This window comes from Lonchura striata, chromosome 1A (assembly GCF_050655825.1).
Source record: "Lonchura striata isolate lonStrDom1 chromosome 1A, ASM5065582v1, whole genome shotgun sequence".
Taxonomy (NCBI): Eukaryota; Metazoa; Chordata; class Aves; order Passeriformes; family Estrildidae; genus Lonchura; species Lonchura striata.
The window spans coordinates 46780817-46799936 of NC_140741.1; the positions used below are offsets into that span (position 1 = coordinate 46780817).

General features: G+C 40.1%; 2 protein-coding genes across 2 annotated transcripts; both read right to left on the reverse strand.

Moving 5' to 3' along the window:
* Positions 1–8380: 8380 nt before the first annotated feature.
* LLPH (LLP homolog, long-term synaptic facilitation factor) lies at positions 8381–11470 on the reverse strand. The gene is made up of 3 exons (XM_021547397.4): positions 11431–11470; positions 11123–11306; positions 8381–8842 (listed from the first exon to the last, which is right to left on the reverse strand). Exons 2-3 carry the CDS (start codon positions 11301–11303, stop codon positions 8679–8681), a joined length of 345 nt encoding a protein of 114 aa, XP_021403072.1. The 5' UTR covers positions 11304–11306; positions 11431–11470; the 3' UTR covers positions 8381–8678.
* Positions 11471–12044: 574 nt separating this feature from the next.
* TMBIM4 (transmembrane BAX inhibitor motif containing 4) lies at positions 12045–18848 on the reverse strand. Its single transcript, XM_021547406.4, has 7 exons — positions 18738–18848; positions 17638–17746; positions 16264–16369; positions 15163–15196; positions 14107–14224; positions 13567–13612; positions 12045–12909 (listed from the first exon to the last, which is right to left on the reverse strand). Exons 1-7 carry the CDS (start codon positions 18829–18831, stop codon positions 12703–12705), a joined length of 714 nt encoding a protein of 237 aa, XP_021403081.2. The 5' UTR covers positions 18832–18848; the 3' UTR covers positions 12045–12702.
* Between the last annotated feature and the right edge of the window lie 272 nt (positions 18849–19120).

A 19120-nucleotide genomic window follows, 5' to 3' on the forward strand; every position in this document is an offset into this window, starting at 1 on the left:
ATCCCAGTGTAACCTCAGGGGAAAAAAAACTAATGGCTTTCCCATCAAGTCATATTTGGATATGATCCAGTCACTGTTAACATATCCAAATTCATTAGGAACCACTGAATCCAAAACCTGTTTAATGCAAAAAGATACTTGGGAAAGATCATTTTGGAGATTATTTAATTTCCTTCCACAACAAAACAATCTCTAAAGATGTCAGGGCAGACAAGAAGTTGAATTCATTGGTTTACACTTCTGTGTTAGTGAAGTTTCTGACAGAAATAAGGCTTCAAAATGTAGAGTCTGTGAATGAAAGATAATGTAATAACTTTAAAAAAAATTAGAGTGTATTTAGAAGTTCAATTAACATTTGAAAAGATTTTGCAAAAACTTTTTTGTTAATTTTATTTTCAATGAAAGCTGAAATTTCAGTTTCTGTGGTGTTTTGTTAGGTCTTTTTTTCCCAAGCTCTAACCTTTGTTTCCAGACCAATGAATGGCAAAATTCTCATTCACTGGAATTAGTAGGTTTAGTTACAACATAAATTTACTTTATTTGTATATATTTATGCAAATTAAGTATATTTCTAACTTAGTTTTTTTTTTTTCCCCAAGTATGACCTTATTTATACAAACTAAGCAACATTTATTTTCTGGCAACTTGAAAAAAATATTAAATATTTAAATATTTTTCCAAAAATTTGTTCAATTTTATCACTGTGTGCCTTTCTTAAATTTTTGTTTAGATAAAGAAATTTTGCTTTCTGTGTTTTTCTTACAGAGTGGATCTTGCATTCCCAAAATATTTTCTTCCCTCTAATTTTATATTAATTTATATTGTTTTACATTTACCCCTGAAATGCTTAAGATTATTTTATTTTTCTCAGCTTCAATTATAATTGCAGGAATAGATACATTTGTTGTAACAGTGTTTGTTGGCATAAAAACGATTTTTTTTCCTGAGCATTCCTAAAAATAAAAACACTTTTTGTTTTATGAATGCATAAAAAATAGTTTTTGTAGCCTGAAAACTAATGCTACCCTAACACAAACTGTTATCCTTTTTGTTGTGTCTGAGGTTACTTTTAGAATTTTATAAATCTAATTCATTTTTAACCATGTGAAACTGCTGGTTTAAATCATTGCACATCATTACATTTGGACAATGAAAACAACACAGGCATTTTTACTTGTCTCTGGTCAACTTCACTTCTGGATTTCCCTGACACAGGACCTTCGCTGAAATCACCACGTGCAGATTTTAAAATGCAAATAAAACAAGCAGATATAAAACAACTCCCTTTCCACTGAGTTTCTGAAATTGTCATTAAAATGCTTCAGTTGATTGATAAGAGGCTTTTAAAGAGCCTTCCTTTTAAACACAAAACACTATACATCAGAAAAAGTCATGGATCCCTTTGTGCACTTCCCTGGAAAAATGACATGTTTAAGGGGGAAAAAAAATAGACTGGGGAAGCATTTTCATGAAGTAGCATTTTCAGTATACTTTTAGAGAATAACTGCACTCAGTTGTAAACAGATCACCAGTAAAAACACCAGATGGTTTTAGACATTTAAATGCCACTCCTTACTAGGACAGGGAATGCGACTGTATTTCCAGCAGCTTTTCAGGCAGTTAGGAAAGCGTGGAGCCCAGGAGCACTGGGAATACCCACGGCAAAGCGAGCCCCCAGGCTACGGCACCGCGGCACCGGCTCCGCGCGTCTCCCTGCAATTACTGCACGCCCCGTGGGAAACGCAGCACAGCTCCCAGACCAAGGAATACGGCACAGGGTGTCGGCGCTGCCACTTCCCACGGGGCCCGGGAGCCCTGGCCGCCCCGGGGCCAGCCCGGGGCCGGCGCCCTTTGCCGGGCGGCCGCTCCGCCGCCGCCGGCGCCGCCTGCCGGGCAGCGGCGGCCCGGGCGCGGGCGGCTCCGGCCCGCCCGGCAGGGTCGCGCCGGGACCGCTCCTGCAGGGAAGCGCTTCCGCCTTTCTCCCAGCCCCCAGAGATGGGGCCGGTTAGCCGTGCCACCGATACGCCAAGGGGGAAACGGACTGAAGCCACCGACTCATGGCATCTGCGCCACGGCTGAATCGGAGTGAAGACGTAACATGGTAGAAGCTGTTGCCATTGAGCAGGATGACGGACAAACCCGTCTCATCGCCAGTGAATTTGGGTGATGCTGTTGTGCAAAGTGAGATGCTGAGATGGAAACACATCGTGTGACAGACTTTGCCCTTCGTCCTCCTCCCATCGCCGTTACAGGGCAACCACCAGTTGTGGAAGTACAGATTCACTTCCCACTGCTAAGCGTTTCTGTCAGGAGCTGGTTAAGGAGTTCAACAGAAAACTTTTCTTCCATGGGGGGAAGGAACCCAAAAAAATCTAAACCCCTACAATTTCCTCAAATTCCAATCTCTACAATTAGCAGAGGATGATACTCTGAAGTTTGATAGCATGTGTTAGGGATATGCATTGGCTGTAAACATCTTTCTGGTTGCCTAAGGAAACAGAAATGCAAATTTTGATTTTTGATTTTAAATTTTATAAAAATATTTCTAAAATACTGGACACACAGAGGGTGTGTGTTTAGGGTGTGGGTATTTATTTTAAACAGTAAGCAAAATAACAAATCCACATGCAATCTTCTCCCCCAAGAGAAAAAGAGAAAGCCTAGTGCTTGACAACCTATTTAAAAGTGATAGATAAAATCACAGGTGCCTGTATATAAACAGTCTATATCCTACATTGAAGCAATAGTTCCTAGTTATTACATCAACAGACCAATCTGTAACCTCTCCCATGGATGATCTTACACCCTGGTCTTACAGTCGAGCAATTAAACATTTTTTTCTCTTCAAGACAGTAGCAGCCAAGACATGGATGTGTAGTTCCAGCAACCACAAGTATATGGATCACACTATGGCTGCATTTGCTCTAAAGGGTTACCAGTTTTTTTCCCCCCAAATTCAGGCAGACTTAAAGACATTTAGGAGAGAAAAAACAAAGTGTCTGAGGGTGCCCAGCTGTGCTTTGGATGGGTCACTTTGTAGCTCCACCATCAGCTTTGCTCATAACCTGGCGCACTTCAGTTCCCGGCTTCTTCCCGTACATCCTCTAATACCACATTCCAAGGGGGTACAACAAGTTTAGAAAAAACACTGTATCTTACCTTTCTTAGTTTTCACAAATTCAGTTTTAAATATCTTTTTGCACATATTAAAGGAACTAACTCACATTTTGCATTTGCAGTGAGTGAGGCTATTTAGTAGCAGCAGTGGTGATGAACCAAACCCAAGAGACTACAATCAAGGTGGTGTTGTCACTGAGCCCTTCTAAGCTTTTGTAGAAATGTTTTGTGTTTAGTTGTGAGACAAACTGCAGCTCTGATCTGATCTGCACCAAGTTCTGTCCTATTTTGCAGAAGCAAGATGGACAGAAGCACAGTTGGTGGATCAAAAAAGTTCTTGTTTCAAACACAGACATGAGAATCCACCAAAGCTAAATTTACAGGACACCTATTGTCAAAGTAATTTAAAGACTCAATGTAGCAAGCTGTACCATGGAATAGCTGTTGCACCTATACATTATGAATTTGTCACCTTTCAAAAGGGAAATATGATGCATTTCACATAAAGTGAGTGTATGAATGGACCAGCTGCGCTGAGTCAGATGAGCCATCCTAAGACAACAAATGCACTTTTGCTTCCTGAAATACTATCCACAAACCCAACTTCTGGTTAAAGGCAAAAGGTAAAAAATGCTGTGAAATCTGCATTCAGACTTCAAAAACCTTGCAAGAAAATTAACTGTAGTTAGAGAGAAAAATACACTAGATAACAGTTTACCAAACAAGAATGTAAGTAACTTTCACAGCCTCCTAATAGTTGACTAGATTGAAAACAGAGGAAGTCAGTTTACTCTGAATATACAAGCATTTCATAAGCAGTCCTCATGCTGCCTTGCAGAGGACCCTTGATACACAGCCCTCTTTTGCCACATCAGGTACTGTTCCTAACATTTCAGACCTTTTATATTGAATATGAGCATGAGAAAGATTAGAGACCTGAGGGAGCAGTGTTTAAATGACTGCGATGAGAGGAAACAGTGCAAATATCCCCTTCCCATTCTGCCTTCTCTTTTCTTTTAAATTCTGTCACTATTGATTAGGCAGAGATCAGAAAAATGTAGTAGTTTAGGAAGAATTAAATGACAGTGAAAATGGTAGGCTTGTCACAACTGTGTAGTGTCTATTAACAGAAGAAAGTTGTTAGTTCTTTTTCACTTTTAACTTGGAAAAAAAAATCCCACTGTCTGTTCTTCTAAAGTAGGAAATTGCGAGTTGGACAATGCAGTTGGAGAAGGGAAAGGAAAAAGCTGAAAAGAGCCTCTTCCTGCAGCAGTGAGCTCTCAGATGGCTCAGTCAGTCCTGACCTGAAACTTCACTCCTAGGCAAGTTAAAATTGATGGTAAAACCATGGCCTTAAGAGAGCGATACATAGCTCTTACTTCAGAGTCTCATCCTCCCCACAAATGCCGTAGCTCAATTCAGACCCTGAGCAGCGGATTGCTTTGCACCACTCAGATTTCTGCTCACTACGACTACAGTCTCGTAACGTCTGATCCCAGACATGTTCACACTACAGATCAGATATCCAGCTTCCATGAAAGTCAGAACCCACACAACTGTTCAGGCAGCAGGAGGGAAAGGTAGAATAATAGAAACAGACATACACTATAAAGCCTTTGAACAGGACTCCTTTTGTTTAGGAAGTTGTGACCACTTATCAGGAGACCATTTTGTACCATGTGGCCATGACATTCTTCCTCCAGTACTAAGCAGCCCCAAACTATATTTAGCATCCTCTATAACCACAGTGTCAGCTGTAGGGAAGACTCCAAAACTATGCCCTTCATTGAGAAAGACTTTCAAAACTCCTAATTCAATGCACTTGCTTGACCTGTGTCCAGAACTCCTCTTCACCTTCACAACACTGTACTGCTCAGTGGCCTCACCAAGAGGCACTAATGCCACAGGAGGAGATGTGACTCATGAACCAGGACAGCCTGACACAGCCCTGCCTTCACCAGCTTGGTCTTCCATCCTGGTCTTGTACTGCCTCCTGCTGACGCTGCTTTTTGTACAGTAAGGTTGTAAGACAATCCAGCTGAAAAAAATGGGGAAAGTAAGAATATTTTCATTGTATCTTAGCTAACTGGTTCCCTAACTGACTTGACTACACAGTGCAGAGGTGCCCCAGAGCAGGAATGAGTTACCAGAAAAGCCCAGGAAGTGAACCATCAGTGCTGCCAGTTATTTTAGTGAAATAATTCGCTTTAAAAATCAAGTCCTACACACTAGGTCAAACAGGGCAGATTTTGTCATCTTCCTAAGAAAGTGCCAACAATCTGCAGGACATTTAGCAATTTGTTAATGCAATTTTTATACTGCATGAATACATGCACATCTTATACACATAAACATTTCAATAAAATGATAGAATTTAATTCTTTCAGTGCTGGATTTTCTGCATGTAGTTCAAAAGTACCTGCATTATTTCCTCTGCCTTCTGTATGTAGGTCCAGGAAGTACAGTTACCATAGCACTTTGCAGGTAGGTGGCATAAAGTTGCAACTAAGCAATTTCATAACATAATTATAAAATTTAAAAAAACCCCAACCACCACATTGACAATGCCATTTAAGTTACACAATTATAGACTTCTATCAGTTTGTTAATAGTTCAATCAATCAACTATTGATTGAACTATTTTCTCCCTCAATCCCAATCTAAAGAACATTTTTCATGTAAAGACCAATGAATTATGATATTACTAGAATGCTGTTTAGAAGCAGATCGGTTACTTCTTTGAAAATCCCTCTGTGGACTTTTAAAATATGTACTTCAGTCAAAACAAATTATGTTTAATTTAATTTCTACTGGAAGGAAACGGGGCTTTTTCCATCAACTCAAACAGAAACATATTTCAGATTCAGCAGTATGAATCAAATACTCAAAGGCAAATAAATAATTTGGTATTTCTATTCAAAAATTAGAGTTGGTCAAAACAAATTCCAAATACAAAATTACAGTATCCACATGTAGTATATACTCAAATCCCAGACAGAAGAATATCACTTCTGTATCCATGCATGACTCAACCTCTGGTTACATCCATGCTGCATGTTTAATCTAAAGTTCCCCTTATCTATCTACAAGCAAGCTTTTAAAGCCTGTATTGCAGATCCCAAAAGAGCTCTCAAAAATGTTTCCTGGCCCATAGAGAGCTCTGCCTCACCTGAGTGAGGTATGACATTGTACAATACACTGGTACTAGACTAGACTAAGAGCTATAGCCCAGTAAAGACTGTGTTTATTCCTTCCTTATCCTCCATTTCACCTCAAAAATCAAACAGGATGTCTTAAAATATCTGTCATTTAAGTGAACATGTTTGACTTCATCCTGGACACCATGAAGGAAATACCTCACACAGCTACTATTGTTACAGGAAGGAAGCAACTTCTAAATGAAACATCAGTGCAGCATCTGCCATCTTTCACTTAAGATTCAAATTCTTAATCTGGTCACAAAAGCAGCTGACTAATAAATCTATACAACAAAGCTCAGGGTTATGTCATAAAAGCACAAATGAGCAAGACTATTCAGTTATAAAGGTAACTTTCTCTTATAGAAGCAGCAGCACGGGCAGCAGTGAAACATCTCTGGAGAGAGGACAGCGTAAGGCCAGTAGAGCAGTGGCAGGCTTGAGGAAGATGAGGCTTGATGGCTGTGCACTTTCAAGGAGCTAAAGAATAAACCTAAAGAATAAACTGGCTCTGAAGCTGTACATCTCAACAGGGGTACTTTGCCACTTTAATCATCTCCACTCAGGAAAAAGCAGCCTGCTTTCCCACTGGGAGCTCCTTGAAAGTCATCTGATTTACAAACAACATGTCAAAAATAGCACTGTGCTTACTCTATTAAACAAAACAATTGTTTTTTCACACTTAAGCCCGAGAAGCTCCCCATCTCAATTCCCCAAAGCATATATTAAACAAAATAAAGCCTATGCTGTAACAATAGTAAATAAATACAATCTGACTGTTCATTCAATTCCTAGTTAAAAGTCATTCATAAAGTTTCCTCCACATGAATCAATTTTAAAGTAGTCCTAATCCACGTGCTAACATTTAGATAAATTTGATACCAAAACCCAGATCCATTTATCTAGTAAGAACAAAAAAATTGATAGCAGAAGCTGTTTTTATCAACTAGCAGGGCTTTTATTAATTTAACAGAAATATTTTTAAAGTACAGGTTTATTAATAGCATATAATTTGGCAATATGTGATCTATATCTTACCACGCCATTAACTGTCAATTTATATGAAAATAGAAGACACGTTGGTTTTTCCTTTAACATCGTCGTAATTGTTTATGTACCTTTCCCCTAATAATACTAATAAATGCACAGTATTTTTCAGAAAAACTTGGTTTTCTATCACACTGAGCTCTTCTTACCAGATTTTAACATACTACAACCTAGTGTAATTAAAAGAATAGATCTTTTTTCCTATGCCCAAGTTATAACAATGGACACAAATCACAATTTGTGTGTAATTACACAACATGGATCTTATCTTGCATGAAGCTGGACAAAGGTTATGTCCTGTATCTATGCATGGTACTTGGAAGGCAACATACTGACAGGGCTGGTACTGTAATTATTTCCATCCTTGAAATGAGAGACATTTTAAAAACACAAGCTTTCAGGGCAACTAAGTCTTGCATCTGTCATCTCACGTTATTGCCAAGTAATATGCACCCAAATGTAGCTAATCACATAAATGGCATCTGTTACACAATCATGCAATATTTTATCCTATGCACACATTGTAAAGCAGGATAGGTAAGTACCATTTTAAAAGGCGTAAGAGGCTACTGAAAATACATATGGAAACAAAATTCTCATTTACTTTACTAAAACTTGGAAAATATCTTAAATAATACTATTTTATTTCCATTCTGTGCATTTGCTTTCTCTCATTTTATTAATAAAAGAAGTGGTTGTACTTTTACTTATTTAGTTCCTACAATATTTCTGCTGCAGACAGCAATGAAATAATTTGTTCTCTTTGTGAACTTATGTCAGACTGACACTTTCTCATTTTACTTGCAGAATTTTCATGAGGCCCTGGTCTTGTTTCAGCATAAAAATATTTGGGTTACATATAAAAATGTACTTTTGTTAATTATCAGACATTAAAAGTAACACAAGTCAGTGCAACAAATTTTACAGAAAGATTTAAAGCATACAGTGTGTTTACAGAATCCTCTGGTTATATTTACTAAAAGACAACTTACACTGACAAAGACCACAGTACAAAAACATTTGGTTTCATTACTTTTAGAGTTTCCTTTACTGTTTTTGGTGTTCACAGTATAAAAGATGAAGACCCTCACCCCCCAAGAAAACAGATAACCACAGGCAATTAGTCTATTCAAAGGCACTCAGTTTACTTTTTAAGTCTGGCAGCTATTCCTGTCATCATTTGCTGGCCAAATAATCTCTTCAAAAATTCATTCAGCACAATAAATTACACTCGGTGACGAAGCACAGAATCTCATGAACTTATGTGGAAAATTTATTTTGTTAAATAAAATATTCATGATTTTTACAAAACTGATTTTACCAAACAAGGCCTTTGGCCAATTTTGATTTTTTTTTCCCTTTAAGACGTTGAGCCTTAAGCTTCTTTTTTTGCCTGGAATTCATCCATATTGGGTACTGTCCATGCTGGTCTAGAAGAGTTTTTTTGTTTCGTTTATTATCCAGCTCCATTTTGCAGTCATCTGAAAATTAAAGGTATTTTTAGTAAGTAAAGTATCTGAATCAGCTTCATAGAAGCTATTTTGCTACTAGATTCCCCCAAATGCTAAAAATATCCCTAGACACAACACTATTTGTACATAGAGACCTGAAGGGTTTATAAAACTGAAAGCACTTTCCAAACCAATGCAACTGCAACCAAGGGGCTTCAACAGTTGATAGTCAACGTGCAATATTTTTCCTAAAGGCCATGTCTGGGCAAAGCATCTTATTCTTTCATCTGTAATCTATTCCAATCCTGTATCTAAGAACATTGTATATTCCATCATGAAAACATGCATGAAGCCATAGGCTTACTGAAACATATGCACAATTACACACTTTTTAGGATGTAATGTTTAAGATCTGCTCTAAAAAATTATTCTGAGTGGAAGATGAAGACAAGTAAAAAGAATAGTAAGGAGAAAAGGTGAAATACAATGACAATAGGAGTATCAGCCAGTGATGCCACACCTGCCTCAAGGAGTGAGCATGACATCAGGTCTAACACATTTACAGGCAGAAAGAGAGGATTAATGTCTAGGATGAGGAAGACTGCCCATGACATGGTCAGTCCCAAGAACGGCATCCCCAGCTGTCTAACACCCCACGAACATCATGTCTTGGTGACATAACAAAGTGCAAGAGGAACACTTTGCTAAGTACTGAATAGAAGTCTGCTCTGTCATTTCATCCCAACCTTGCTCCCAAACCATATGTGTGAAACTCAAGCCTTTACCGCAAGTTTTATGGAGAGGAAAAACAGACTTATATGTTTGTGCTTGTTTGATGTTGGGAGACAAAGCTCATGAGGAAATAGCCAACATGCTGCTTCAATAGTTGAGGATGATAGTCTACAGCAATCTGCACCAGAGATGTGCTTATGGAGCCCTAAATTGGGGGGAGTTTGCAAATACTTGCAATCAGCAGAGAATCAGCACGGGGGCCTGGTGGCAGAACCAAAAGCCTATCCAATATGGCAGACCTTACACTACTTTTTTCTTAAGAAGTTGGAAAAAAAATCACTGTGTGCTGTAAACAATACCGTAAGGTAACACAGTAAGATGTCTGTAATAGATACCTATGTACTTTCTTTGGCTGTAGGAAGTACATATTATGGGTGAAGTTTTTATCTATTTCAGTTCTTGTAACACTTGGAGATATGAACTCCTTTGTGTTCACAGTTAATCCTGAAACGTCCTCTAAAAGAAGACACCATTATTTTCACAAAAATTGTAACTGTTTTTATTTTCTTAGGTATTTCTGAGGCTGCTATATTTTTTTTTTTTTTGCAAAGCCAAATGAAACTGGCCACCTGCAGAAAAGTTGCCAGCAGAGTTGGAAGGAGGTGCAGGAATGACAGCCATGCGTTTACTTCAGAAACTAAGTTCAAGACAATGATTTCTCCTTCAACTTCAGCATTAGGAGTCTGACAATGTATTCAATTCTACCTATCCCTTAAAGAATAACTTCAACAGATTTGTGGGACAAATATGAACCATGGATAAAATTACAGACTGTACTTGAAGCTAACCTTAACCAGACAAATATTTTTATATACCATTCTATTTCCATTTCCAGTATCAGAACATCTTAAGTGGCATAAATTGGAAAATCAAAATAAAACTATGATTTAGTTTGGATGTCAGTTTTGGAAAGAGGAGGTATCTTTCTGACTCCCATCTAGTATGCAGCTATTTAAAACTTTTTTTTCGTCTTCCTGGGTTACTTTCTTCACATTCGGCTCCAAACACAAAAAGGAAGATGGCATTATCTGTAGATACCTAACACCACCCACTCCTGCACCATGGGCAATGCAACAGTAATTAGCATTCAGAAACTGGGCCCATACTACTCCTACCCCAACTTCTGTATGTTTAGTAGCCTGCTCAAATTAAGACAGTTTGGCAGCAAACATAATGCTGTGATTGCAACAACTGCTAAGTGGTGAAACCGCATTCACCCGATGTCGTCAGAGATCTCTCCACACAATACATTACATACTTTACACACTAAAACCAAACGTTAATAACCTTGTTCCGCAAGTAACCGGATGCAATATGAACGGCAGTGCTGCGAAACGACCAGATTCAATCAATTTAAAGCGTTCTGGCTTTAAAACACAGGCTTTCCTACTTACTGTTCTGCGCCTGCGACAGGCATAGGGCTGATGCTGGCGGTGAAAGGCCCAGGATCAGGAACAGCACCGCAGCACACCGCGCCGCCGGGCGGCCGCAGGCAAAGCCAGCCAGGGCCCCACTCACCTCTCTGCTCCAGCACCTTCTCGGGGGGCAGCACGGTGGCCACCTCCTTGACCTCCTCCATGATGACATCCGCTTTGGTTCCCAGGATCTTCTTCAGCCTCTCCAGCTCCTTGGGCGCGTTCTTCTTCCTCTTCTCCGCCCGCATCTTCCTCCTCCATTTGCTCCTCAGGCTCTTCGCCATGTCCTGCGGGGAGGGAAGCGGGAGCGGTTGGGGGGGCCGCGCGCACGCGGGGGGGCCGCGCGCACGCGGGGGGGGCCGCGCGCACGCGGGGGGGCCGCGCGCACGCGGGGGGGGCCGCCCCGCTCACCTGCCGCGCGCGAGGCCGCCGCACACGCTCGCGCAAGGCCGCGCTGCCCGCCCGCGCATGCGCAAAGAGAGGCGCCCGGCCTCCCGCGGGGGTAGACGGGCTCTACCGTAACTCTCCGAGCGAGCGCGCAGCCGCGTTCCTGCTTCGCGCCCCTGCGGGGCGGCGCCCAGACGCTGCTGCGCGGCCGGGCCGGAGGCATGAAAGGATACACGCGTGTTTCATGACAACGTAAAAAGCGAGGATTTACTCTTAGCTCCTGACCCGCTGTCCTGAGTGCAATCCTAAGGCAAAGGGAGAGATTATCACACTCTCTCATACCCACTCGCAGTGGCACCCGGCCAGCCTCACGGAAAGCGCACCCAGCCCCAGCGTGGGGCAGGCAGGACGCGCCCCTTTCCCGGGTACCGCATCCTCGTCCCTCGGTAACAATCCCTTGCTGGATGGGAAGGAAGCCTTTCAAAATCGGTTTTACGCTCCCTGCTCCTCCAGCATCGCCACAGCGTGGGAAGCAGCCACAGCCACAGCCACAGCACTTCTGCTCTGTCACACCGACCTGTCTGCAGCGCTCACTCCCACGGTCCTGAAACTCGTCTCAGTTCCAGGAACAGACTAAATGCTTTCCAATTTTTATTGATACACAGTGAGTTTTATTATACGTAAGTTGATCAAATGCCATAATCAATCTCCAAATGATTTTTAAGAACAATGAAAGATAGGCAATAATACTAAAATGAAGAATATTCCCTTTAATTAACACCTTCACAGCTTCTATAGCAACAGCCCTTAACTAGGACAGAGTATCTCTCAGAGACAGCATTTCATTTTACCAAACAAAAACTAAAAAAAAAAATTAAAAAAAAACTTAAAAAAAAAATCTTAGTAAAACATTGAAAACATTGCACAATGGTAAACTCCTGCTACCCTTATGTGATTATGTGATACACAAACGAATGATGAATCCCAAAGGAAACATTTTCAGCAGGGAAGCTTATTCTGAGTCAAACAGGAGTTGACAAAATTTTAATCATTAATTACATTGTAAATTAAGTGATTAAAAAAGTGACTGTAATGATGACAGCATGTTAGCTACATAATACACATGGTCTGGAGAAGAACTATAGCTATGTAAAAAGCTATTTTTCCCCTAAGGAAGGACCAATATTCATGGAATGCAAACATAATAAAGATTCAGTCTTTAGAAGGCAGAACTACTGAGTTTGCAGATTATCCATAAACTTAACATTAATTGTGCTGTAGTGAAATCGCTTTTGACTATTTTTTATTAAATGCCTCCAGAAAACGCAGCAAGTGTAAGAACAGATTTATGATGTCCAAGTAGAGATTGATTGCAGCCAGTATGTACTCTTCAGGAGACAGCTTGTGCATCAGCAAATGAGTGTCATAAATAATAAATCCACAGAACAAAAGAGCTCCAGCAGCAGCAAACACCAACTCTATCGTCTCACTATAGAAAAACACCTGGAGACAGATAAAATATGAAAAAGATACTTGTGAATTTCATTTTAAAAATATTAAAATCCCTGCATAATGATACGCCACATTTAAAACACAGTCTTTCTAGTGTTATGTACACAAAACCACAGTATTATAGTGATATTTCAATGTTCTTATTCCATACACTCTCCAGTCACACAATCTCTGAGTAACAGTGCCTCCACTTAAGAGGAGGAAGCTCTGGTCTCCAGAATACTAACAGCAGAACAACTAGAAAACCAAAATACAATTAATCTCAAATCTGCTTCACATTCTCTTCATCTCAATTGACAAATTTTGTCTATCAACCCAAATACCCCTTTTACGTTGGCAAGAACAGCAGCCAACAAAAATCTAAATTGAAAATGTGTGGTTAAAAGATCGCCAGATGATCTAGAACAGCATGATCTAGAACAGTAATGGATCTGATTAGGAATTTTCTTTCATTAAGCTATATTGGCTGATCCAAACCTTTTAGTTATACTAAAAGTTAGTAAAAGGTCTGAGCAACCTGATCTTAGTGGAAGGTGTCCCTGCTCATGGCAGGGAGGCTAGAACTAGATGATCTTTGAGGTCCATCCCAGCCCACACCATTCTGTGATTCTGTAAATATCTTTTAACTGTGAACATGAAGTATCTTACCCTCAAGAAACTTGAGAAGATTAAAATCCACAAACAAGCAAAGAGGCTGAAAGAAAATAAAATACACTGTGATCAACACTACACTTTCTTTTAGATTTGACTTAAAATATCCTTTTTTCTAAAACCTCTTCACAATATATTTGGCAAGTAAATATCTGGAATTCTTATATGCCAACTGGTCTCAGATGTTCATTCTGATGTTCACTGGTCTTAGCAGTAAAAATTTTGTAAAGCTGTCAAAAGTTATGTTCTAACTTTAATTTTTTAAAAGATTTGACACATCTGCCTTCTCTCTCAGTAAAAAATCCAGGTAAACTAGTTTTCTAATTGCTTTAAGATTCTTTACCACTGAAAATAATTTACCAGGGATCAGAACTGGGTAAAATTAATAATTTAAAATAAATAACCCCCACCATTTCCTTGAAGCAGATCCTATTGACCTGTACTCCTTATAATACCTGCAAAGCTTGCTTTAAGAAAGAAAAAAACTCAAAGCCTTAACAGCAACAAAAATGTAAAAAAAAAAAAAAATCAACATACCCTGCTCCAAATTTGCTGAAGTCTCTCTTTGACTGCAAGGTATATGCAGTCAATCCAAGAAATACAGAAGCAGTAAGAATAAAGGCTTGCAAAACGATGGAGACATCATAGAAACTCACTACAAACAGAAAAAGTAATCTGTCAATTAAAGAACTCTATACTATGTATTTTCTGAGTTATCTTTTGAAGAAACAGAAATTTAAACTTTGAATAAAATTAAGTAAATTATGCCTGAACTTGTCTTTGTATTTCAAATTCATGATCATAGGATTCAGGGTTCTTGTACTAGATAAGTTTGTCAGTTACTTTATAGCTGTAGCTTCTCAAATGGAAACAACAGGTCTTGCCTAGTTAAGAATTATGTAAATACCAACAAAACAAAAGATTTTAAGCACAGATAACAGAGATATTAAGGAAAAAAACTATATAAATTTTTCACGATACTGAAACAAGGGGAAAATTAAAAGAGTCCCCTATAAAGGCTCAAAGTTTTGATTAGGGGAGAGGAGGGGAAAGATAACAGAAACACGTGCAGCCTTTTTCTTCCCTCCTTCCTCCTTTATCTTTCCTTTCCCAAATCAGGATATCATAAGCCAGGATGAAGAGATTTCATCTTATGCTTATTGTTCAAGGTGATTCCATGATGTGACTGCACACTACCTCATTTCAACCCTGATGATGAAGCACAGAATTTTCCAAACTCAGATTCCCTTTGAGGAAATTGAGGGGGCAGGTAGGACTATTTCAACTTGAAGATCAGCTCTGCTGAGAGCCGAACATTATGAACGAGAGCATTTTAAGCTATACTGAAAGAATGGATTCCCCAACTCATTCCTTACTTCAAGTTTATATGGTTTCATTTCTGAATCAGAATTGAGTGTTCTCCCTTGATTTCCTGGTTTTGCTAAACTCCTATCACTGTCATTGAAATTTTCAAACAGGATCCATTATCATTTTAGTCACATCTAGAAAACCCTAATGGCAATATAGCACAATATAATGGATTAATTTTCCAAATTCTTTATGGAATCAGACAATAGGATGGCTACTATTTACCTGTAATGGCAACTGTCAGTGCTTCCAGTAGTGTCTACAAAAAGCAAACCCAAAAATATGGAAGAATAAAAAAAAAAAAACAAACCATTAAACATTAGGTCTCCTGTTAAATCTTTATGTAAGAAAACATGTTTCATTTTCAACAAGAGAATGGAAATCACACTTTCTTACTGGGCTGGAAGTTGTGTTACATAAAAAGAGTACAATACAAAGTAAAATGAGTAAGAAACTATCCCTATAGAAAAACGTCACATTTTCTACTGTAAGTGCACAGCATTTATATGACACTTCTAACAAACTATTCAAGGGGCTATAGAAGGAATACATTTGTAATATCTTGTTGGACAGCTGTCTAATATAGTGTCTGCATCAGTTTCCTTTCCATCTTATCCTTTAAACAATCTGTTCACTTGCATAGCAAAGCTGTCTTTCTGTTTTATCACACATACAATTTAGGCAACTCTTAGAACATCAAATTTTAATTGAGCTATTGTGTCTTCTTTTCAGAAGACTGATTTGCTACATAACTCAAAATATCCAAGAGCAACTGTTAGCCTGGATCTACATATTCACATCAGGCAGAAGACTCAAATTTGAGGACAGCTCTGATTGATCTACCTATTCTGGAAACATGTTGGGAATTTAGCATCAAAAAGACAGCAACTGGAGGAATAAATAATATGGCTGGTTTGGGTCTCTGCTGGAGGCTGTCCATTAAACAATTTAGGTAACAGGATTATCTCTTCCTTTCCTACTGAGCAGTAGGAAAAAAATCCCTGACATCAACAGAACAATGAGAGCAGATAGATTTCTATATGCACACAAAAATCCTTGCTCAAACTGGTTCCAAGTTCTAACATTCTTTCTAAAAAGATGCTGAAAGAAACCTGAAGTTCCTGCTATCTGGGAATAACCTGTGGACAGAATCTCCAAACAGTTAAGTCAGACCTTCAAAAATATATAGGATGCCTTTCAAAGAATACAAGAAATACAAATTACATACCTCTAGTTTCAAGGAATTAATTGCAATGCAAGATATTCTAGGGACTATTACACTGAATTAATTAATTAATTAATAATTTAACTTAACTAAACACTTACAAATCCAAACAGCAGGTATAAATTAACAGGGTGCTGGTGTCTGTAGAGGGTCAGTGCCACGATCACAGCCAGAGATCCAAACCCAGATATTAAAAGCAAGGCAGGCCTGTAAAATTCCATATTAAAAAAAAAAAAAAAAAGCAATCAAAATTGAATACCTGTAAGACTATAAAACAATTTATATAAAACCAAACTTTTAAGTTATCATCTAGGAAAAGATATCCAAAGTAAATGTATTGCAGGTTTACAATGAAACTGTTCTAAAACATACTACTACAGTCACTAGTACAGTCACAAGTAAAGGTAACTTTTTCATACTAAGGCTGAAGATTGCCCAGAAATCCATTACCTGGGAATGAATACATACAAAAAAGAAAATCCATCCATACAAACTAAGAATATTAAAGTGTATGTACTGTTTTGCCTGTTCTGAACTCCATATTCAGAGAACTATTTTTCATAAGCGCCTGAATGCAACAAACATGGGCACTAACCGCACCAAAGAAAATCAGTACTGAACAGTAAGTATTGCTAAATCATTCAAGTAGCTCTCCAAGGAAAAACAAGACCAACAGGAAATACAAAATCACAACAGTTCTAAGTGAGCAGGGCAATTTTAAATTATCAGATTTAAGCAGAAAACTACAGTTTTACAACTACTGTTGTATATACTACAGGCTATACAGAAACTGAAACTTTCATGCAGTGTTTAATCCTCCTTTTTCATTTGGGCTTTAAAGTGAAAGTAAAAGTCCAAAGGTGCACTTGGAGGAAAACAGAAACTAGACTCAGTGCTCTCCTCCTCCTTTCCCAGCTGTTCTTTTCCCTGGCCTGTTCACCACTGTTTGCATTTTGAGATTTATCATGAAAACCTGAGAGGTAAAAAGAAATATGCCCACATGAATTTAAGCAGACTAATTCTTTTGTGGGAGTGGGGAGGGAGTAAGGAGAAAAAGAAGATGGGAGAGGGAGAAAGAGGAATAAGACGTGATTCTGCTTTTTGGAACAGGCACCTATAAACAACAGCATTCTAAAGAGATTCTAAAGGTTGTTAGACGGTAAAACAAGAAATGTCAGTGACTGAGATGTTCTGCAACTTATGTAAAAGTTTGCATAGCATAAATATTGAAATAAGCACTAATAATTAAGCATTGCTTGAAATAAACAACAACACAACAAAAAAAATTGCTTTCATAGTAAACCAAGAAGAAAAATGTCACAGAAAAACAGTTACTCCCTAATCAAGTTAAAAATATATATTACAACAATGAAACACAGGTTATAAAAAGGATTAGGAAGACTGAAGTGTAGCAACAAGTTACGTAATTTATACCTAACACATGCTAAATAGGTGCATTTCACTTTAGAATTTACCTCTCATGAACAAATGCCTGCACTCCAGTAGAGTATAGGAAAATTGCAGATGTGACTGTGGTCAATAGAACTTGAACAGAAAGAATGCTGTAGACCTTTCGCAGAAACGCTGGAATAAGAAAAATAAAAATGAAACCACTTTTGACTTGCACTTCAAAGTTCAACAGTAAATCGGATACAGGTTTTCATTTTCATAAGGAACCATTATAACATCATAGTGAAAAAGCACAGAACAAAGTCATAAAAAGCCATTTTACTTAACCTGGCACAGTATTACGGCAAAATTAGATTGATTCCTGGACATCATTATTTAACTATTAACAATGATGACAAAAGAAATATAAAAAACATTTGCAAGGCATTTAATTGCCATTCTCACTATACTAACAGCATACCTTCTCCATCCTGTTACTGGTGCCTAATGGACCTGACAGAGAATTAACATGGAAGGCATACCAAATGCTTCAGTGGAAGAAACAAAAGTTTTAACACCTCACAGAAGAAATTCAAATCCTTCGGTCTCATGGTTAAACTTCTGTAATTACGGTCACTAATTCTAGTATTTATAAATCACAGAATGAGTATATTGGAATAGACCCGTGAGAGCACTGTGCCCAACCTATGGCTTAGAGCGCCGTGTCAGACAGACCATGGCACCCGCTGCCACGTCCCGGCTTTCCTTCAACACCCCCGGGAGCTGCGTCTCTGCAGGGACTACGCATCTCATGTGTCACGTCTGGACTCCGCCACTGAACGAAATCAAGTCTGAATGTACTCAGGGTGCCGGTTCACGGGCTAATTCCACTCAGGAGAGAACCTGTCCCCTTCACGGTTAAACGACAAAGCCTTCGCCGGCCGCGGCCCCTCACCCTGGGTATCTAACCCGGACTAAACAGCGCCCTGGCTCCGCACTCCCAACCTTCAGCCAGGCTAAAACACTGCGCGGAGCCGGGCTGCCGCCAAGGCCGGAGCTGACCGGGATGTCACAGAGGCACCTGTCGGCAGCGGCCTCGCCAGCGGGGGCGGCGGGGGCCTCTCCGCAAGCGCCTGGGGGGCCGAGGAGAGGCCGTGCGGCTCTCCCACTGCTCCGCAGTCCTTACCCATGCGGATGTGGACGCTGGCCGAGGCCACGTTGCTGCCATAGTTGAAGTCATCCTCGATGGAGCTCCGCGGGTAGCGCTGCTCCGCCGCCATGGCCGCCGCCCTCCGCCGCTTCCGGGGGGCGCGGCCGCGGCAGCGCCGGGCCGCGGCAGCGCCGGGCCGCGGCAGCGCCGGGCCGCGGCAGCGCCGGGCCGCGGCAGCGCCGGGCCGCGGCAGCGCCGGGCCGCGGCAGCGCCGGGCCGCGGCAGCGCCGGGCCGCGGCAGCGCAGCCGGCAGCGCGGCCCTTGGGCTCCGCCTCCCCGCGCTCCGCCCCGCTGCGGACCCGCGGAGGGCGCTCCGAGCAGGATGCTACCTCGGTTCTCCCGTGCGTGTCGTGTCCTTC

Bases quoted from the DNA above. Each gene is read 5' to 3' on its own strand.
- LLPH (XM_021547397.4), bottom strand. From the start codon at position 11,303: ATGGCGAAGAGCCTGAGGAGCAAATGGAGGAGGAAGATGCGGGCGGAG. The intron at 8,843-11,122 runs GTGAGTGGGGCC...TTTAATTTTCAG, and splicing joins GAAGGTGCTGGAGCAGAGAG to ATGACTGCAAAATGGAGCTG.
- TMBIM4 (XM_021547406.4), bottom strand. From the start codon at position 18,831: ATGGCGGCGGAGCAGCGCTACCCGCGGAGCTCCATCGAGGATGACTTC. The intron at 15,197-16,263 runs GTAAGTGTTTAG...TGCTTTTTGTAG, and splicing joins TATACCTGCTGTTTGGATTT to ACACTACTGGAAGCACTGAC. The intron at 14,225-15,162 runs GTAAATAGTAGC...TTCTGTTTGTAG, and splicing joins ACTGACAGTTGCCATTACAG to TGAGTTTCTATGATGTCTCC.